The 22,429-nt window shown below is 45.0% G+C and overlaps 1 protein-coding gene across 1 annotated transcript in view; it reads left to right on the forward strand.

The window, feature by feature from the left end:
• The first annotated feature begins 5,473 nt into the window (after nucleotides 1-5,473).
• Nucleotides 5,474-22,429, forward strand: part of LOC128326565 (E3 ISG15--protein ligase HERC5-like) — a 61,526-nt gene continuing 44,570 nt past the window's right edge. The window contains exons 1-6 of the mRNA XM_053253634.1: nucleotides 5,474-5,991; nucleotides 13,922-14,054; nucleotides 16,384-16,460; nucleotides 18,469-18,690; nucleotides 19,734-19,825; nucleotides 20,609-20,739. Coding sequence (XP_053109609.1) covers nucleotides 5,676-5,991; nucleotides 13,922-14,054; nucleotides 16,384-16,460; nucleotides 18,469-18,690; nucleotides 19,734-19,825; nucleotides 20,609-20,739 — 971 coding nt within the window. The 5' untranslated portion in view covers nucleotides 5,474-5,675. The remainder of the gene's footprint in view (nucleotides 5,992-13,921; nucleotides 14,055-16,383; nucleotides 16,461-18,468; nucleotides 18,691-19,733; nucleotides 19,826-20,608; nucleotides 20,740-22,429) is intronic.

Consider the following 22,429-nt stretch of genomic DNA (forward strand, 5'->3'; position numbering starts at 1 on the left):
ATGGATTAAATGGTAGCTTGTTTATCCTTCCTCCCTAGATATTTTGGGTAGCATGCATAGGCTTATCCTGCGTTGTCCTAACAACGTCCCAGTGAGGTAGGCTAGGATGAGATGATCTTCAGTCTCATCTGGCTCAATGTCGCCTAGTCAATTTGATGGCCGAACCTGGAGCCGCTTGCAACTGAGTTATTCAAATTGTTTCCAGAGAACTCTGATTTATTTATTTTTTAAATTATTGTTATCAATAACTCTCTCTTGGTTGTCAATACCAGTGTTGCAAATAAATACAATGAAAAAGCTGAAGACTAGCTAGAGGCTTGCTGGAACAGAAATCCCTTTGTCCTTTTAAAACAAAAAGCAGCAGCAGCTGCTGCCTGGTACAGTACAAGCAGCCCTACTTCATTTTTAAAAATTTTCCAGCATGATTCCACCAAGGGCTGCATGGCATCTAGAAATACAACCAGTAAGGTCTTCTCTCCCCAATGAAGGGGATGCCATCTGAACATCTGCCTGTCATATTTATTTTAAAAAATTACTATGCTTTCTTTCTACCTGACAGGAGGCATCCATGGTATACTTATATTTGGACAATATGAGGAAAGGGTTAGTCATGATAAAAACCCATAAATTCAATTTTAAACCCACAAAAATAGATGGGAAGGGGTTAACAAAATCCTCACGATACCAGTGAGGTTGGCAGCAGTAAAAAATAATTGGCTCCCATCACATACAACCCAACCTCTGCCCACTTTACTGGCATGTCATTATTTAAAAAACACCAACCTATTTGGACGTTATAGTGTACCTGTGTTCAGATGTCTGTGCATGTGTCTTCTATGTTGCCCTTGTTACGACCAGCGTGGCCGAAATCAGTGGACTGGACTCAGAATTTGGTTCAGAACTCAGGCCTATTTCCGATAGCAATGTTCAGCTCAGAGGTACTGATGCAAGGGCTCACTCAACTCTGAATGAACAGATCAGTACATGGCATCCAGGTCTCATGACTTGTTTTTGTGACAAATGGTAATTGCTTTGTGAAGGTAGGGGTGATCCAGCATTTCCTATGGAAAGGTGTTTCGCAATGTTTGTGCAGCTTGTAATCAAGAAACACAAGGGTCAGGCTTGTTTTCCTGTCTCGCACATATTCAAATGCTATCACTGTGGAATGCCTTTACAGATGCATTTTAGGAAGATTTTTTACATACACAAGTTGGATATGTTGTGGTCTAGGTCACTTATGTTGGAGCAGAACTCATAGCCCAGCGGGCCAGGCTGAGACCTCTGTCACCAGAACTCATACTCCATATTAGACTTGACAACCGTCCTTACACAAGACCGTGTCTTGCTCTTCGTGCCATTCACACTCCCAGATCTGCCTTACCAGCCTGATCTATCCAGCTCACCTTGCTGCTAGAAGCTGGCTACATGAAAACAGACACCTTTTGGATTTACCCTTCTGCCTCACCCCCAAGCTGCTTTCGGTTCTTCATCGCCTGGTTCCATGCCTGAGGAAAGAGGTCCTTTGGTTGCACCAGAGCCACAAGGGTCTAGTCACCACTAAAGGAAGGACGAGGTTGTATGATTATTGCTGCGCCCCTCTGGGCTCTCTCTATCCCTGGTCTCTGTCTACATCCAAAAACGTTGCTTTAATCAACTTTCTTATTCCACAGTACTGCTGAACCCCAAATAAAACATTTACTTTGTTTTTGAACTTCAACCTCTCTGTCAGTTCATTTCCCGGGGACCAGAACTTTGCACAAAAATTATTCTGCCTGGGACTGCTCCATCCCAGCTCGCTAATTCCCCACACAAAGCCCTAAAGCATTTTGGGGTGTTGAACAATCACCCCGGAGCAGTTCCATTAACAGTACGTATACATGTAAAGAGCCCCTGGTGGCGCAGTGGTAAAACTGCCGCCCTGTAACCAGAAGGTTACAAGTTCGATCCTGACCAGGGGCTCAAGGTTGACTCAGCCTTCCATCCTTCCGAGGTCGGTAAAATGAGTACCCAGAATGTTGGGGGCAATATGCTAAAATCATTGTAAAACCGCTTAGAGAGCTCCGGCTATAGAGCGGTATATAAATGTAAGTGCTATTGCTATGTACATGTTTTGTGTTAAACACTCTGTACTGGTGTTCATTTTTGAAAAGAGCCTGGATACAAGGCCCCTGAAATTCAGGAGATGGATAGGAAGTGTACTGCTGCACCTGTGTTTAACATAATGTACATAACTACCTGTGTACAGTTCTGTACCTGGGTATACTGAACATTGTGTGCACACTTATCTGAGAGGAATGCATAGGATTTCGCTGTAAGTGCTTGTGAATTTTAGAAGAGCACCTGTGGGAATGAACAAGCCATTTGCCCCATGGCACTGTAAAAGCTTAAATAGTTTATTGTGGCATGTGCTTTTCTAGGCAATGCTTCATCATATGTAGGAGATTGTTTCATCTGGCTCCTCCCGCCTTCTGGATTGGGAGAAGGATTCTGGCTGTGGCTTCTGGACACTTCTGCTTATGGCTGCTATCTGTTGTTTTGTTTACTTTAGTTGCTGCAACACCTTGCACCTGAGCTGGGTTTGCCTGATAGAGTGGGTGAGAGCCACACCTGTTGGGCTTTTAAATCTTGGGTCCTTCTTGGAGAGGAGAGCTGGTCTTGTGGTAGCAACTGATTTGCCCCCTTAACTAAGCAGGGGCCACTCTGGTTGCATTTGAATAGGAGACCACATGTGAGCGCTATAAGATATTCCCGTCAGGGGATGGAACCGCTCTGGGAAGAGCAGAAGGTTTCAGGTTCCCTCCCTGGCTTCTCCAAGATAGGGCTGAGAGAGATTCCTGCCTGCAAGCTTGGAGAAGCTGCTGCCAGTCTGTGAAGCTAGATAGACCAATGGTCTGACTCAGTATATGGCAGCTTCCTATGTTCCTATTGTATGAGTGAACAGAATGTGTGAATAGGGTTATATAGATGTCAGATTTCAAGGGGAAGTTGTGCTAGCCTGTTGTAGCAACAACAGAGTCTTGAGGCATCTTAAAGACTAGCATGCTTAATGTAGGGCCACTGTGTGAAACGGGATGCTGGACAAGATCACCCTTGGGCCTGATCTAGCAGGGCTGTTCTTATGTTCTTATAGAGGTTCTGGCTGCGTGCTTCCAATCAGGCTAGGTGCCACACACACACACGTTATGTGAACAAGCCTATTACATAGTTGTCAAATCTATAAATTAACATGGATTTGTCAAGACTAAATCAGCCCAACCTTACCAATCTTACCTTTTTATTTTTAATTGGGTTACTAGCTTAGTAGAATACTGTGGATGTCTGCTAAAATGGCTAAGAGGCACCTTTTAATGTGGTGATTCTCTTTATTTAGCAGGGGGAGAGTAACTGGCCCTATCCACCCCCAGCACAGTATCTCCAGTGACTATTGCTGGTGTCTATCTTAAGTTTCTTTTTAGATTGTGAGTCCTTTGGGGACAGGGAGCCATCTTATTTATTTATTATTTCTCTGTGTAAACTGCCCTGAGCCATTTTTGAAAGGGTGGTATAAAAATCGAAATGAATGAATGAATATATCTTTGTTTCAGCAAAGCATTTGACAAAGCCTCCTGTCTTATTTTGGTTAGCAACATGATCAAATGCTGGTTAGCTGACAATACCATCAGGTGCATTCACAACTTGCAGGGAAACTTTAACCTGGAGGACAGGGGCGTAACAAGGCTGGAGTGGGCCCAGAGACAAAACTTTAAAATGGGCCCCTCGCTGATACACACACACACACACACACACACACACACACACACACACACACACACACGCCCGGGCTTCCTTCAGTTGTATTCATCCTCTGAAATTGATGTGAGTGTTAAGACCTGGAGCTACCAGAACAGCAGGTCTTTCTCTAGTACCATTAAATGACTTGCATCGTCCACAATTTACAAAACCTTTTAAACAATAATTTGAACCTGGTGTCTTTTTCATGCAAAGCAAGTACCCTTGCTTTATGGACCCCCCCCCCAATGTAAATTCCCTCATCTGCCTTTAGCAGGGCTTGTCTGGTAGCTGAATGTGGGACCTTTCATTTTTTAAAAATGGTGACAGGACTGTTTTGTCACAGTCTTGGATATGTGAGAGTAAATGCTATTGAACTGAATAGGACTGACTTCTGAGTAAATCTCTCTAAGATCAGGCTACCAGATTTATTCATTCAAATGTATAAAGTGTTATTTTCCTTGCATCCACACCCAAGGTTCGGTTTTTCTTAACAATGAGGGTTGGCTTATTCATTATCTATATTGGTTTGTAATTCTTGTTACAGGACGAGGACGAAAGAAGCGTGGAAGGGGAATTTTGGGATCGGTATTCATATTAATTTTTAAATTATTGTTTACATTTTATATCCCGCTCCTCCAATGAGCCCAGAGCTGTGTACTACATACTTAAGTTTCTCCTCACAACAACCCTGTGAAGTAGGTTAGGCTGAGAGAGAAGTGACTGGTCCAGAGTCACCCAGCAAGTAGTATGGCTGAATGGGGATTTGAACTCGGGTCTCCCCAGTCCTAGTCAGCACTCTAACTACTACACCACGCTGGCTCTTAACTCATATATAATCATTGTATTGTGAAGCTCAAGAGATGATTATGTAATCCCCCCACTTTTTATCTTAAATAAAACTGAATGTTTTAAAAATAAAGTGTTCTTTTCCATGTATACACATACAGAAGAGCCATGGGGGTGGGAATGATAAACCATGGAGCCAAAAAATACGACAACCATCTTTTACATGAACTACAGTCTGTGATGTTTTGCTTTAAATCTGACATGTATAAGATCAGCACAAAGTGACCATTCACAACGTCAGTAACTGGCAGTAAGATGTTCTTCCTAGCTTTGCTGTGCTAAACACGGAGATCCTGTTTCCATATACAGATGGGTGTGTGTGTGCATGTATTAAGTGGGGCTGGCATCATGCCAGTGTGGGTTGTGTTGTGCAGTGCCACACAGGGGTGTGGTGTGTTTTGATTAATCCATTCATTGATGCAGACCAGCTTTAGAATGGTCCTTTAGTTACTTTTATCCCAGTCCTGGAGTAGAGGTGGGGCTAACAAACAGCCAGCAGCAAGAGAGTACTGAAGGCAGACTTGCCTCTCTGTACATAATATCTGTCTCATGTAAATGGTTAATATTCCTGATTCTACTCCACTGCCTTGTCCTTGCATATACCACAACTCTTTCCTCTGGATTCTACAAGGGGCAAGCAGATTTCAGTATCTCTGTCTACAGAGCGAGAGGCAGCAGCAGAAGCAGTTTCTGTTTCCTAGGAAGACACACCTCCCTGTTACGTTGGGAAAGCAAACTCAGAAAGAGCAAAACGAAACTGCTAGTGAGAAACAGCTACTTTCTGGTCCCTCCTCCTCCTGAAAGCTTTAACATACTGACATTCTTAGCACTGGACTCAAAGGAAAACCTGGGGAGGTCGTTTAGCCACCCCCTGGCTACTGACTGCCTCAGTGCTTTCCCCCGCCTGCACTCTGAAATTCTGGCCATTCGCAGCCTTTCCTCCCCTCTCGCTCTCCAGGCAAGAGGAAGAAACATTTAGTGGCCTGGAATAAAGGGCTGGTGTTTGTTGGGAGGACTTTGTTTCTGCAGGAGGAATTGTGAAGGTTGATGAAGAGAAGATGCCGAAGCAGAAAAAAGGCCGAGGGAGGGAAGGGAAGATGCCAACAAGAACATCAATGGTCAGTCAGGCACCCAAGCAGGAGGAGGCGAGAAGCAGCCAACCACCAACTTCTTCAGCACCGCAACCCAAAGGTTCGTTGCTGCTGCTGTTCCCAAAGGATGGCTACTCTCCCAGTTTGTCTGAGCAGAAGCCTGGAGACATCCGCCAAATCAGCTGCAGACAAGGCTACCTGGCGGTGGTGAAGAAAGACAGGACGGTTGTCATTTTTGATAAAGCAGAGGATGGAGGACACCGGAACCAAGCCAGGAATCCCAGTGAGTAGCTCATTCCAGAGGGCAGTGGTGGGTCATCTTTTGTTTGTTTGTTTAAACTTCATTACATTTCTGTCCAGGGGCTGCCCAAGGTATTATGGCCCTGGTGGGGCCAGCCCCCTTGTAAAACCAGCCCTTGCACACTTTGAAAGTGCATGGGGGACAGGGACTGGGGAGGAGAGCTAGTCTTGTGGCAGCAACCATGAATTGTCCTCTTTGCTAAGCAGGGTCTGCCTTGGTTGTGAGCACTGTCTACTCTTAAGATATTCTCCTAAGGGGATGGTACTGAAGTTCACGGGTAGAGCATCTGCCTGGCATGCAGAAGGTCCCAGGTTCCCTCCCTGGCACCTCCAGATAGGGCAGAGAGAGACTCCTGCCTGCAACCTTGGAGAAGCCGCTGCCAGTCTGTGTAGACAATACTGAGCTAGGTGGACCTATGGTCTGACTCAGTATATGGCAGTTTCCTATGCTCCTAAGGTTGCCAGCAGCCTCTTCTTCTCTCCCCATGTTTCTTGTAAGCTTTGCAAGGAATGTGAGGAGAGGGGCTCCTTGCAAAAGTTTGCAAGGGTCAGAGTGGTCCTAAAGAGCTGCTCTGATGGGGACGGCAGGGGGCATAGGGGATGGGGTTGTGGTGGACGGCTCATTGAAAGTGTCATCTCAGTGCATGGCAGCTGTGAAAAAAGCTAATTCTATGCTAGGAATCATTTGGAGGGGGACTGAAAATAAAAATGCTAATATTATCGTGCCCTTATACAAATCTATGGTGCAGCCGCATCTGGAGTACTACGTACAGCTTTGGTCACCGTATCTTAAGAAGGATATTGTAGAACTGGAAAAGGTGCAGAAGAGGGCAACCAAGATGATCAGGGACCTGGAGCACCTTCTTTATGAGTCTAGGCTACAGTATCTGGGGCTCTATACCTTGGAAAAGAGGTGACTAAGGGGAGACATGATTGAAGTGTATAAAATTATGCATGGAATGGAGAGGGTGGACAGAGAGAAATCTTTCTCCCTCTCTCACAACATTGGAACCAGGGGTCACCCCATGAAACTGAAGGTTGAGCAATGTAGGACCGACAAGCAGAAGTACTTTTCCACACAGCGCATAATTAATCTATGGAATTCTTTGCCATGGGATGTGGTGATGGCCACCAGCTTGGATGTCTTTAAAAGGGGCTTAGACAAATTCATGGAGGACAGGTCCATCAATGGGTACTAGCCTGGTGGCTGTGGGCACCTCCAGCCTCAGAGGCACGATGCCTCTCAATACCAGTTGCAGGGGAGCAACAGCAGGAGAGAAGGCATGCACATACCTGTTGCCTGTGGTCTCCCCAGAGGCATCTGGTGGGCCACTGTGTGAAACAGAATGATGGACTAGATGGGCCTTGTTTCTGATCCAGCAGGGCTGTTCATATGTTGTTATGTTTATCTAGCCACCCTTCCGGCATTCCAGTAATCTGCTGCCTGAGTGCTGGCCATACCTTGCCTCATGAAAGGGCTGCTCCTGTTTCTATCCCACCTTTCCTTTAAGGAGCTCAGGGTGGTGTACACAGTTCTCCCACACCCCTGCTATTTTATCCCTTCAACAACTTTGTGAGGTAGGATATAACTGAGAGAGAGCATGACTAGCTAAGTGTAAATTTGAACCTGGGTCTCTTCAGCCCTAGTCTAACTACTGTACCACAGTGGCTATTCAGCTCTCAGCACCTTTGCAAGTTCTGTTTAATGAAACATAACAGGTTGCTAGCTTTTAGTCTTTGAAGAGCAACTTGTGCCTTTCTGGCAAGAAAATGTGACTTTCCACCCATTTCAAGCAGTAACTGTCAGTAATCTAGGCACCTGGCAGCGGGGTCTAGGATGTAGTTAACAAAAGTCTGGGTTGCAGAGGCTAAAGCACAACTCGGAATCTCTCCCTGGCTCAGGCTGCAGGCTGTTGACACTACGGATGACATACGTTGTCTTCCAGCGGCTCACTGCAAGCTACAGACATGCTTTATAGTCCAAGCTGATAACTCTCAGCTGGCAGAGATTCAAGGCTTATCAGCCCTCTGCAAGAGGCGTTTACTTCTCCTGATGGATTCCAACTGCGCTTGCCGTCTCGTGACCCATCTTTGCTGTGGAGTCAATGGGGGTTGCCTGCACAGCTCATCCTCCAGTTTGTCTGTCCCTGTCTCTGCTGCTTCAGACTGCTGTGCCTGCTCCAGGACATCAGCTGGACCTGCCTCAGCCATCTCTAGGGAACCAACAGCCGGGCTCTGCCCCTCAGGCACCCCTGCATCAGCTGGAGGGCTGTCAGCATCCCCTTCCTCCTCACTATCTGAGACTGAGGGCGTGACAGTAACAGGAAGAAGGATGGTCCTCCTGGGTCATAGTGTATATGGGCTAGAACAATGCTTACAAAAGTTCTGCTCATGTTTACAGAAGTTCTCCTAGCCAAGGCACTTTTTCCCCCTGAATCAAACATACAGCAATTGTCTTTCAGACAAACTTTGTACTTTAGTACAATATGGAGGCAGGGTTTCAGCACACATCAGTGTTGGGGCAGGGCTTACAGGCATGCTTTTGTGGATGATGTATCCAGGTACAGCGTCCATGATTTGATGTAGGGATGTGCAGAACTGGTTCACTTGTGAACTGGACCACTGTGAACCAGTCCGGTTAGATGATCATGAACTGCTTCGAACCAGTTCAAGTTGATTAGTCGAGCTGACCAGTCCAGCAAATCAGTTCACCTGAACTGGTTCAATTTGGCACAGTTCAGTCTATATTCAGACTGAACCACACCAAAAATCTGTGCACACCCCTAATTTGAAGCACACCTGAGTGTGTGTGTTACTCTTCTGAGCATACCTCCTAACTGAAATGAGGCAAGTCCACAGCATTTACTTGTGCAGGCACATAATGAAACATCTCTAAGATGAGATGAACGTGTTCTCTCAGGTCAGCTAATTACACAAACTAACCACTGCTAGTGGCTGGTGGTGGATCAGGTGTGTGTGGAAAGGCAAATAATTGATACATTTTTGTGCCCTTACAGTTCTACTTCTAGTTGACTAAGGAATTATTTATGTATGAGAATTTCTCATTATTATCTTCATATGGTTGCTAAAAGAGGTGGCTGGTTGGTTGAGCCCTAACTTGGTAGCTTGGCCATCATCACAGGTGTTATAGGCTCAAATTCAAGGTGAAAACTTGTGAGGACAATCTTCTACAGTGAGTTTTGTGAGGACACACATCAGGATTTTCTGGACATTGTTTTTATTTTGGCTAAAAGCTAGAAGTTGCTTGGGCCTCTCTGGACCTCTGAGAGGGCCTGGCCAGTGGTTACCCTGTATGAGACAGCATTCAGTTTGGGACCAGTCATCAGTACTTTGATGTGTTGTTCCTTTTGGCTTTCAATGGGGTTTATGTTGTTGTTTTTGTTTGTTCGTTCATTCATTCAGTGTATATACTACCCTTCCTAAAGTGGCACAGAGCGGTATATAAATTGTAATATATGTAATGTAATATATTTCCATTAATATCAAAGACATATAAAACAACTTTTAAAAACATTTAAACCAGATTAAAACTAGATATCATTAAAAGCCAGGCTAAAAAGATGGGTCTCAGGCTCCCCTGAAGGCCTCCAAGGAAGATAATCCTCTTACATCCAAGGGGAGCACGTTCCACAACCCAGGGGAGACAACTGAGAAGGCCCAAACCCAGGTCACCACCAGATGAACCCGAAGACTGTTCCTTCCTGGTGATCTCAATGAGCAGCAGGGATCTTGTAGAGAAAGGCGCTTTCTCAGGTAACCTGGACCTAAGCCATTCAGGGCTTTAAAGGTAATAACCAGCACTCTGTACATTACCCAGAAACATATCGGCAGCCAGTGCAACTGTTTAAGAACAGGCATAATGTGGTCTCTCTGAGATACCCCAGAGAACAATCTGGCTGCCCCATTTTGAACTAAATGAAGCTTCTGAACTACGTACAAAGGCATCCATATATAGAGTGCATTGCAGTAGTCCAGCCTGGAGGTTACCAGCTGGTTTAGCACTGTTTTCAGGTAATTCTCCTCAAGGAACAGGCAGAGTTGTCAAATCAATCGCAGCTGGTAAAAAGTGCTCCTGTCCACATCCTCAACCTGAGGCACCAGGGTGAGACCCGGATCCAAGAGCACTTCCAAGCTACAAACCTGTTATTTCTGGGGGAGTGTAACCTTGTCCAGAACAGGAAGTTCTATCCTTGAAGATTACGGCCCCCAACAATGAGCAACTCCGTCTTGCTTGGATTCAGCTTCAGTTTATTATCCCTCATCCAGCCCATTACTGCCTGTAGGCAGGCATCTAAGGGGCTAATGCCATTTCCTGATATTGATGACAAGGATAAATAGATTTGGGTGTAATCAGCATATTGATAACACTCAGAATCAAATCCCCTGATGACCTAACTGGTTTCATGTAGATGTTAAAAAGCATTGGTGACAGAATGGAGCCCTGAGGGACTCGATACAGTATCTCTCATTTTGAAGAGCACCTGTCACCAAACTCCACTATCTGAAATCTACCCGATTACATAGGAGTAATCCTATGTAATCCTATCCCCCAAATCCCTCAGGCGATCCAGAAGAGTACCATGGTCAATGGTATTGAAAGCCGCTGAGATCCAAAAGAACCAGCAGTGTCACACTCCCACTGTCAGTACCCTGGTGAAGGTCATCTATCAGGCTGACCAGGGCCTTCTCAACCCCATAGCCCATCCTAAAGCCAGTTTGAAATGGGTCTATATCAGTTTCCTCCAAGACCACTTGGAGCTGGTCAGCCACCACCCTCTCAATCCTCTTACCCAACCACGGGAGGTTGGAGACTGGCCTATACTGTAATTATCCATCACCAGGGGATCCGGACCAAAAAATGAGCCATGCTCCCTTTGACAGTGGCTGTTTGCCTTTTGGAACAACCTGTTTTTGGTCTCTAGAGGGAAAATTTCTGGTGATTAAGGAGCTTGTAATACAGGAAGCTTTTCTCAGGCTTATTTCCGCCCTCAGCAAGTTTCATTTATCAGCTGTTTTGTTGACTTCATTACCAGTTTCAGTTTCCATTCTGGAGCCAGGGCGTTGTGGGACCTTTATTTACTCTAAGTCCTTTAGCACTGCACCGCCCAACAACAAGGCAGCCCCAGGAAAACGGACACAGACACCAGCTGGTTTTACTCAGTCAAGGATCCATGTTTATTATAGCCAATAAAAACAGCAAGCTAGCTTCTAACTCATACACGCACACATACACACACACACATACTCACCTAGCCCCACTCCAAAGGTGATCAGTCTTTGAAAGGGCTGTTGGAAGAAGCGTAGAGGCCTCGCTTGGGATGTTAGTGCTTCTCAGGGGTCTTCTGGGTTCCTGCCTGACTTATAAAGGGAAGTTTCCAGTCCAGTTCTGGTTGGCAGATTTGCAGTCCACTTTTCATCTCTGTGATTACAAGACGTACCCATCCTGTCTCCTTCAGCTCTTTCTTCCCTTGCAACGTCACTGGCAGTCCTCCCTGGTTCTCTTCGGGCCTTGGCGTCTTTCCAAACATTGTCTGTGTTAGAGAGGGAGTGGGGACTAGGGGCGCTCTTCATGTTGCTCACTCATGCGTTTCTCCATACATACCGTTCGTAAGTACTACCTAAGCATTCCCATTTGTCAAGATCACATGGCTCAATGGGTTACAGAAGTGAGCTAGTACAAATTGATACATTGTTTAAGAGCTTGCGGTTCAGCCAGTTATTACAATATTGAACATTAATATATTGTTTCTTGTTTCTACATTTTATAACTTGCAAGTTAGCCAAGTACATTATATATCACTACTATTACAAAGCTAGCATAATTCAATTGTGTGGGACCTTTATTTACTCTAAGTCCTTTAGCACTGCACCAACAACAACAAGGTAGCCCCAGGAAACGGACACAGACACCAGCTGGTTTTACTCAATCAAGGATCCATGTTTATTATAGCCAACAAAACAGCAAGCTAGCTTCTAACTCATACACGCACACATACACACACACACACACATACTCACCCAGCCCCACTCCAAAGGTGATCAGTCTTTGAAAGGGGTGTTGGAAGAAGCGTAGAGGCCTCGCTTGGGATGTTAGTGCTTCTCAGGGGTCTTCTGGTTTCCTGCCTGACTTATAAAGGGAAGTTTCTAGTCCAGTTCCGGTTGGTACATTTGCAGTCCACTTTAATCTCTGTGATTACAAGACGTACCCATCCTGTCTCCTTCAGCTCTTTCTTCCCGTGCAGCGTCACTGGCAGTCCTCCCTGGTTCTCTTCGGGCCTTGGCATCTTTCCAAACATTGTCTGTGTTAGAGAGGGAGTGGGGACTAGGGGCGCTCTTCATGTTGCTCACTCATGCATTCCTTCATACATACCGTTCGTAAGTACTACCTAAGCATTCCAATTTGTCAAGATCACATGGCTCATTGGGTTACAGAAGTGAGCTAGTACAATTGATACATTGCTTCTTATCTTTAGATTAAGAGCTTGCAGTTCAGCTAGTTATTTCTTCTCAACCCCATAGCCCATCCTAAAGCCAGTTTGAAATGGGTCTATATCAGTTTCCTCCAAGACCACTTGGAGCTGGTCAGCCACCACCCTCTCAATCCTCTTACCCAACCATGGGAGGTTGTAGACTGGCCTATACTGTAATTATCCATCACCAGGGGATCCAGACCAAAAAATGAGCCATGCTCCCTTTGACAGTGGCTGTTTGCCTTTTTTTGGTCTCTAGAGGGAAAATTTCTGGTGATTTAGGAGCTTGTAATACAGGAAGCTTTTCTCAGGCTTATTTCCGCCCTCAGCAAGTTTCATTTATCAGCTGTTTTGTTGACTTCATTACCAGTTTCAGTTTTCATTCTGGAGCCAGGGCGTCCTGTGAACTGATGGTAGCAGCAGCTTCCTTGTGCAATCAATGCACAAATAAACAAACTGGAGAGCTAACCCCTCTTTGTTCACCTGGCATGGCAGACACAGCAGGGCCTGCTGGACCTGTTCTGTTTTGTTTTCTGGTCAGGGAGAAAATACCACAATTTTACTAAGAGCAAATAATGACAATAAATTAGTAATTAAAGCCCACCCATCCCCACCTCCTAGGGACAGGAGCTGACCAATGCTGGGATTAGTATTAGTAGTTCCCCCTCTGTGCTGAACAGGAAGTAATAAAATGGTCAGAACCTGCAAACTAGTAGTTTTTGGTTAAAGGCACAGTATCCTTGAGAAGCTATAATTGCACTTTGCCTGTCCACATGGGGCGATTGCACCCTTCCCTGCCCATTTGCCAAAAGTCTGAAAAAGCATTGAAAGGCAATACAGACAACATAAGAATGCATGCAATGATTTCACAATTCTGACAACTAGCTTCTCCATAAAAAGTGATTGAACAAAGGCTGACAATTTCAGAGAAGAGGGTAAGTGCGGAAGCAACCAGAAAGAATTCATAGCCACAGATCACCTGTATATGATTCATTCTTGCCACAGTTGACCAAGCAGCTCAATTTATTAAGATTTTGCAAGCTTAGTTTACTAAGATAAAACAAAATCAGTCATTGCATCCTGTGTAGATTTATTCCATATACTTGCTTATTTGGGTGTAATTTGTTTTATTTTTGATAGTCTTCGAGAAAAGCAACGCACGATGTAGATACTGGAATCTTATCTTCTGATCTTGGAAATCCTACTTGGTTTTATCAGGCATGGCTCACACACTTTCTCATCAGGTCTAGACACTCCTCCCCCTTCTTTTTTAAAGCTAAGATTTCCATCTTGCTAAACTCTGCATCCATTTTAAGTTTCTGCTCTGGGCAGGTGCATTCATGGCATCCAAACAGTTCTGCCTAAATATTATGTTTTGCTGTCTAAGCATCATGTTGATTTCTGTCTTGCTTGACTTTATAGAGCACATTAAATTAAAACGTCCCGCCAAAGTGGATTTGCTGGATTGTCAAGCATCTCACCTGCTCATTCTCTCATGTGAAGGAAAACTTTCTGAGCACAGCATGGAATCCAGAAGGGATAAATCGAAGCCAAGGTAGGAAACCTTCCATTGTATGATGATGGCCATAGTTGTTTTCTTCAGGAGGGCCTCAGAATTGTTGAGGAACAGGGACTCTGCAACAGCTGGAGTCACATTTATTACCTTGACAGGAAAATACAATATATAAATACCTGGGGTTATTTTCCTTTCTTAGATCATCATGTCTAATTTCTCCTATTAATTTCAACGGGACTTCTGTAGAGTAATTCAGTTGGGATGTCAGCCCTCATAACCAAAGTAGCCCTACCTGAGTCTTGTTTCACGTGCAGCCTGGCCGATAGTCAATGGAGAGGGACCATAACATAGTAGCACACATGTTTTGCATGGAGATCATCTCCCAGGTCCGATCCCATCCCAGGCAGCATCTCCAGGTAGGGCTGGGAAAGACCGCTTTCCGAAATCCTGGGGAGCTTCTTCTAGCAGAGGCGTATCCACGGAAAATAGCACCTATGGCAAGCACTGAAATTGCGCCCCTGTCCAAACATCTGACACCCATCTTTCAGATAATATCAGCTCAAAAATACAAGTCAAGCTCGTTATTCTTTTAATTAACAAATTATGGCACTACATGAAAATTATAACTGCACCTTCTTTGCTTTCGCTGATGCAAATTGGTCTGTGATGTGATCACAACCTGGTATGCAGATATTAACAAATCATGGACAACATCTGGACTAAGTTAGTCATGGCTAAGTTCCATTGAGATTAATGGGACTTGTTACTCATGAAGACCTTATTGCATTGGGCAACATGCAGACTAATGTTGCCCTTATTAACATTACTAAGGGCATTTTGTACAGGTGAAACTCGGAAAATTAGAATATCGTGCAAAAGTCCATTAATTTCAGTAATGCAAATTAAAAGGTGAAACTGATATATGAGACAGACGCATTACATGCAAAACGAGATAAGTCAAGCCTTAATTTGTTAGAATTGTGATGATCATGGCGTACAGCTCATGAAAACCCCAAATCCACAATCTCAGAAAATTAGAATATTACATGGAACCAAGAAGACAAGGATTGTAGAATAGAACAATATCGGACCTCTGAAAAGTATAAGCATGCATATGTATTCAGTACTTGGTTTGGGCCCCTTTTGCAGCAATTACTGCCTCAATGCGGCGTGGCATGGATGCTATCAGCCTGTGGCACTGATGAGGTATTATGGAAGACCAGGATGCTTCATTAGCGGCCTTCAGCAATTCTGCATTGTTTGGTCTCATGTCTCTCATCCTTCTCTTGGCAATGCCCCATAGATTCTCTATGGGGTCAGGTCAGGCGAGTTTGCTGGCCAATCAAGCACAGTACACTGTATACATGATCATCACAATTCTAACAAATTAAGGCTTGACTTATCTCGCTTTGCATGTAATGCGTCTGTCTCATATATCAGTTTCACCTTTTAATTTGCATTACTGAAATTAATGGACTTTTGCACGATATTCTAATTTTCCAAGTTTCACCTGTATATGCAGTCATTTTTGCTGACCCCACCACCACAACATTTCTTCTGCTGCCCCTGATATATGTCCCTATGTTGTTTTGGGCAAGGGTCAGCTTTTAGCCTACCTGCACAGATGGTCCAGTTATTTGGGATTCGGTGTATTTTTCTCTGGGTCTATCCACCCTTAGGTTAGAGTTTGCTTCCAAAGCAGCAGCTAGTGGCTGCAAAAATCCGCCTGTGCCGGTACAAGCATGTGCCCAAAGTCGCATGAAATCCCACTTGCAAAAGGGCCTCTCCCGGCAGTGCAGACAATACTGAGCTAGATGGACCAATGGTCAAAGGATGGAGGCTTGATTAAATAGGCACTTCCATGCCTGTATAACTTAGCTAAGTATGGTTTTCTGCATTCTCTCAAATGAACTTGTGATAGAATCCAGAAATCCCACTCACCGTAAGTATGTAGGCACCCTTGTGCCAGTATAATGTATACTGAATAGTATAATGTAGCTGAGCACTGGTCTATCTAGGTAGGGGTGTGTGTGTGTGTGTGTGCGCGCACACACACACGGTATATAAATATTCGTATTCTTCTTCGTCATTTTGCCTTTCCCAGCCTCATTTGGAGATGGGATGGCTATCAAATACATGACATGAAGCTTCTGTGATAAAATATTAGCATACAGTTGAACACAAAATTGACCTTAAACTCATCTGCCCCCATGCTCATCCTGACTGCCTTAAAAGAAAAAGAAAAAAAGCCGAAATAAAATCACAGAACTACTTTGCGACATGCACATTTCAAAGATGGGAGTTTATGCTTGAATTGCTTGTCCAATCCAGACCTGAGAAATATTAATTGTATGTGCTTTTTGAACAGGCTACTGAAAGAATTAGGAGGCAGACGAATTATTCAAATTGCATGTGGAGACCATCATTCCATGGCATTATCAAAAGGTATTAAACACCTTTCCTACAGCCAGTCCTTATGATCACGAGGGATATCAGCGGTTAAGTCGGAGAATTATGGGGCCCCGTTTCCTGCCAAGGGGTGTTGAGCATGCCTGGAGAAAGGAAGAACCCCAGGTGCCTCCTTAGGATGGATCTCCCTAGGATGATCTCTCCTTGTGGCCAAAGACAAACCTGAGGCAGGGAAGAATTACTGAGGTTTGGGGAGAAATAAGGTTCATGGTCCTCCAGGCCTTCCCTCTGTTCACCCCATCTGCGATCGGCCCAGACCTAACTTCACAAACTGATGAGGCAGGAAGAGGCCTGTCGCCCTTGAGATCATTGTGCAACCTGGCAGAACACCATCCTTCCTCTCTCCTTCCCCCAACCCCAACTTGGCCCTAAATGGCAGAGGAAAAGGGGAAAGATGGAAGGCTCTAGGACTACCAGGATGCTGTGTGGAAAAGTGGCTTTCTACCATCAGCGGTCTACCACGTGAGCAAGGGAGGGCCTATAGGCTCTTTAAAAGACTATGTACGCATAGAAATGAGGGGAATGATTCAGGCCACAAACCTGTCCCTGACATGCTAGTTTTCCATGGGCAGGGAAATTTTGATGGGGACCAATAGTACAAGCAGTCTACTCTGTGTTGCAGTCTCAAATTATACAGGGAAGCCTCATTATCCCAAACTCGGCATACGTGGAAAAAAGAAGGGGGGGAAACGTCAACCTTGTGTAATTGCAGGTCGGAGGTGGCCGGAAATGACTGCGGAGGTCATTTCCAGCTGCCATTTTGTTTCTTGGAGCCACAAACTGGTTCCCATTTTAAAACAAAAAACAAAATTGTGGTTCTGGGGTGTTTTTTGGACATTTCGGAGGGACAGCGCAACACAGGAGGCAGCAAAGCATGTTGAGGAACTTCCTCCCACGTTCCCCCCCGCCCCCCGATTTGACTGGAAAACCAGCATTTGGGGCCATTTCCCCTGCAAACCGGAACCTAAGCCCCAGTTCCCCATTGAAACAATGCCTCAATATTCATAGTTTCGGAACCACGGTGAATGTTGAGGTCCTCATGGGATAGTATCAGGAAGTTGGTGCTCTCTTTTAATCTCACTTATTTTAGGACCCATTGTGAGAAATGCATTATTAACAGATAAGTGTAAGACTGGTAATGTCTCTGACAAAAAGCAGGGACAAATTGGGGTGGGGTGTGTGATCCAGACCAGGACTGTGGTGCATGGAGGGGTAGGTGTGCTGTATTTCCTTGTACCATTCCCCCCACTGAAGAGTGCAAACAGAAAGCTCCTTGAAACTACTTAAACAAGGTGGGGATATTTTCAGTGGGAAAACAGTGCAGAGGGAAAGGTATTTAAAAAAACACACACACACCTTCTTGTGTGCTATGGTCCCAGTCAGGATTGAGCCCCACCCCCCATGGCTTATTTTTTTTGTTAAGAAGAGAGCTTCCCACGCTTGTACATGTATCTTAATGGTATGTACCTTGCAACAAATGGAGGATATTAAAAATATATTCTGTTAAACTGCTTGGAGGAAAAGGTAAATACAGATAGGCACATAGATTGGTAGATTTTGTGGAGTGGGGAACCTCCCCACCTGATGACCAATGTTTCCAGGGGCTTATTATCCAGATGGTAATTTATTCTAGCTTCAGTGCAAATGTCGACAAGAGATATAACAATGTATTTGAAGTTAAAGTGCATTGTGCAAGTTCACAGCACCATCTGCTGGCTAACTGCTGACATTCTCTGAAAAAGCAGGTTTTTTTTCAATATTAGTAGCATTGAAAAGAGATGGCTTTTTAATGGATTGTCAGCAGGTGATGATATGAATTTGTGCCACATCCTTTAATGTCATCTGAGCACATTGTTATATGTCCCGTGGAAATCTGCGCTGAAGTTGGAATAAATTACTGTCGGAGAAATGAATGTGTGAACCTTCTCCAAGAGAGTCATGTGCATGTAGCTAGTGTGCTTCCTCTTGTATGTTTTTTGTTAAGGAGGGGAGCTTTTCACTTGGGGTCAGAATGGACACGGCCAACTTGGAGTGGGAAGGAATATGAGCTCCATCCAGGAACCACAACAGGTGCGGGTGCTTGAAGGCATTCCTCTGGCCAAGATTGCAGCCGGAGCAGCTCACAGCATGGCCCTCTCTCTGTCCGGAACAGTCTGTTCTTGGGGGAAGAATGCTTATGGGCAGCTGGGCCTCGGAGACACCATTGGTAAGGAGAAGTGCTGCTGATGTGTTGTATTTGTGGAATACCAGTGAAATGGCCATCATGGACATGCAAAGCTGCCTTACGCCACGGCACTTCCCTCTGATTATTACGGTTTTGTGAATATATAGGCAAATCTTGTTAATCATGGACCCAGCACCCACGGTTTCACATATCCATGGTAAGTGCCACCTAACCTCGGTATAACGAGGTTGAAAAAAATCTGACCATTAAAGGGTTAAGTCTCGTTTATCTGCCACTTTGTGGCTTGTTTTTGTGGGGAAAAATAGGAGAGCCATTTTTTGTGGGAGGAACATGTGATTTTAGACTTTGGGGGCATTGCTGGGCAGCTGGGGACACACTGAGCATGGTAGGTCACTTTCACCCCCAATTTCCCCCATTTGGGAGGACATTGCTGGGCAGCTGGGGCACGATAGGGTACTTTCACCCCCAATTTTCCCCACTTTCAGGCCATTTTGTCCCTTTTTTGCTATCCCAGGAAACTAACCCCCCCCAATTCCCATTGCCCTAATGCCCCATTATCCACGGCTTCGCTATCCTGCCCCCCACCCCCCACAGATAACAGGGTTCTCCTGTATTATGGCATAAACAAATATGCCCCATCTGGTGAAAGTAAGGTGCTGCTTCTACAGATTTCAGGCACTGAACGTTGATGGGGTTTTGCCACATGAGGGAGCACTTGTATGATCATTTTGCTGTAGAAGGTTAGCATCAGAGCTACCCAATGACTTTGCTAGCTCTGCAAATGAACTTTATGTACTAATTCACCTTTTCTAATTACCTTATCTAATACTGTAAGTTTATATATATTTTTGTAACATTTTAAAGTCATATCTTCAATTTTGGTGTATGTGTACAAAATACAGATGCAAGCAAAATAAATAATAAGGTTTATGATTTATTGATTTTTACAGCAAATTATTTCCAGCAATGGTGACCAGCCCCGTTGCAACTCCCCCTCACACACACGCCCCAAGGAATTGTTGACTCCCTCTCAAAATGACTTAAGCTCACCTTCTTCTCCTCAGACAGAGATTCCCCTACCTACGTGACCGCTTTAGAGCATAAGAAGACTGTGTTCATTTCATGTGGTGGAGAACACACTGTAGTTCTTTCAAAGGTTTGTCTTGTTCTTTAAAATATGATTTGTTGTTTTTATTTCATATGTACCCTCACTCCACATCTGAGAGCTTATCTAATCTTTCTGGAAGCTATTTATGGCAGGGGTCATCTCAATCTCCTGCAGCAATGAGTCCCACAGGCTGATTAAGTGTAAAGTACAGACATCTCCTTTTGATCGCCTTGTGTCTGCAGCCTCTCATGACAGAACAAGACGAAACAAGAGATGCGGAGTGGCTGTTACTCCATATCTCTTTCCTCTTTACCCCATTAATGTTTAGAACACAGTGTTCTTCCAGACCTTGTGATGCCATTGTTCTGCATCTCCCTGCCCCTGTCTCACATCATTGGCTATTTCCCTCCCTGGCTTCTCCAAGACAGGGCTGAGAGAGGATCCTGCCTGCAACCTCGGAGAAGCCACTGCCAGTCTGTGAAGACAATACGGAGCTAGATAGATCAATGGTCTAGATAGTCCAATGGCCTGACTCAGTATATGGCAGCTTCCTATGTAGCTTCCAGCTTTTATTGCACAGGATTTAGGTTACCTTGGTGTAAGTTTCGGGTTTTGTGTTGTAGTGCAGAGTACATACAGCATGGCCCATCCCTACTGGTGATCATATCAATCTTTACGAATCCCTTGCTCTGTAACAAGAAACATTTTTGCTTAAGTCTGTAACATTATGCTATTGTTAACCGCCCAGAGACAAAAGTTTGGGGCGGTGAACAAATTTGATAAATAAATAAATAAAGTAAAATAATAACATGTTGCTAACTTCCTAACAAGGATGGCCTGGTCTGTACTTTTGGAGCTGGCAGCTGTGGGCAGCTTGGCCACAATTCCACACGCAACGAACTGTTTCCGCGCTTGGTGGCAGAACTCTTTGGCGCTCGCGTCTCTCAGGTAGCCTGTGGAAGGTAAGAATCTTTGGATCTTCCGGACATATTAAGGTGGTGCACACGGCCAAAAATGGAGGCAGGGCAGAGGGCTGGCGGGTCTCCCCACACACGATCGATTTCCGGTTAAAGGCTCTGCCCCTTGCCCAGCACACAAGGCGTGCTGCAGCGAGCAGCAGAGCAGGGAGCTGGTGGAGGAAGTCCTCCAGCATCCCTCAATGCACGTGGTGAATTGAGGGGGCCACCCTCAGCCAGGCGCTCTTGCCACCCCACTCTATATTTGCATGGGCTGCTGCCTGCTAAAGGCTGGGGTAAAAGGTCAGGTTAGGCGGGTTGGAAGCTCCAGGATCAAGAGTAATCCAACGCTCCACACGAGCAGCCTGACCCAGACTGGGCTGCCCTGGCCTGAGTTAGGCTGCTCATGAGAATAACCTTATTCTTCCCTGCTAACTGGGCAAAGAGGCACCTTTTAACGTGCTGATTCTCTTTATTGAGCAGGGGGAGAGTAACTGGCCCTGTCCACCCCCAGCACAGTACCTCCAGTGACTGCTGCTGGTGTCTAAAAAGAAACATGAGATTGTGAACCCTTTGGGGACAGGGAGCCATCTTAGTTATTTGTTATTTCTCTGTGTAAACTGCCCTGAGCCATTTTTGGAAGGGTGGTATAGAAATCAAATGAATGAATAAGTAAGTAAATAATGTTGTCACAGAGATAATTTTATCACAGGAAAGGGAATTAAAAATTGAATCAGGAAAAGATGTCTGTTTTCAAACATTGGGCCCACCTGCAACGGCGATGACAGCAATCAAGACGACTGTATTCCATTCAGATATGGGTCCCATGCATAGGTCTTCAGTAGCAGAATTTCTTAAACTGACTGCGCCAAGGCCAGGTGACAGCAGATGCTTTCTTTTCCTCTGACTCCTGTCCATCAATCTTCTCAGCCCTTTTCCTAATGCATTTCCTGTCTGTGAACACTTCCTCTTCTCTGAATTAATAGGCTGTTGATTCTGCTGGACTGGGCTCTTCTTAAAAAAATGTCATGAATGCCAGGAGTTGCCGGGCTTCAACTGTGAAGCCTATGGATTCCCTATACCACCAAGTTTTAGGAATTTAGGAATCTGCCATATACTGAGTCAGACCATAGGTCCATCTAGCTCAGTATTGTCTTCACAGACTGGCAGCGGCTTCTCCGAGGTTGCAGGCAGGAATCTCTCCCAACCCTATCTTGGAGAAGCCAGGGAGGGAACTTGAAACCTTCTGCTCTTCCCAGAGCAGCTCCATCCCCTAAGGGGAATATCTTACAGTGCTCACACTTCTAGTGTCCCTTTCATATGCAACCAGGGTAGACCCTGCTTAGCTAAGGGGACAAGTCATGTTTGCTACCACAAGACCAGCTCTGCTGATCAACAGTCTGCTGATCAGCAGAGGAGACTACTGATAGTTCTAGTCATTAACACCACAGCCCATAATCTCCCTGGCCTGGGAAGTCATATGACATCAGAAAGCCAATGCCATTAACTGATAGATGATAATATGCTATATTATTTGATATACCAGGTCCTCATTTTGTGATACCAGGTGCAACCTTCAGATTGCCTGACATGAGCCTTCAGCTGTCTGCCAGTCTCTGTCTAAGGGACTTTGCCCACTCCTGGGTCTGTTCCCAAGCAGCAGTACCACCTCTCTACATATTGCTGCTAAAATAAA

The sequence above is a fragment of the Hemicordylus capensis genome, chromosome 5 (genome assembly GCF_027244095.1).
Source record: "Hemicordylus capensis ecotype Gifberg chromosome 5, rHemCap1.1.pri, whole genome shotgun sequence".
NCBI classification, from domain to species: Eukaryota; Metazoa; Chordata; class Lepidosauria; order Squamata; family Cordylidae; genus Hemicordylus; species Hemicordylus capensis.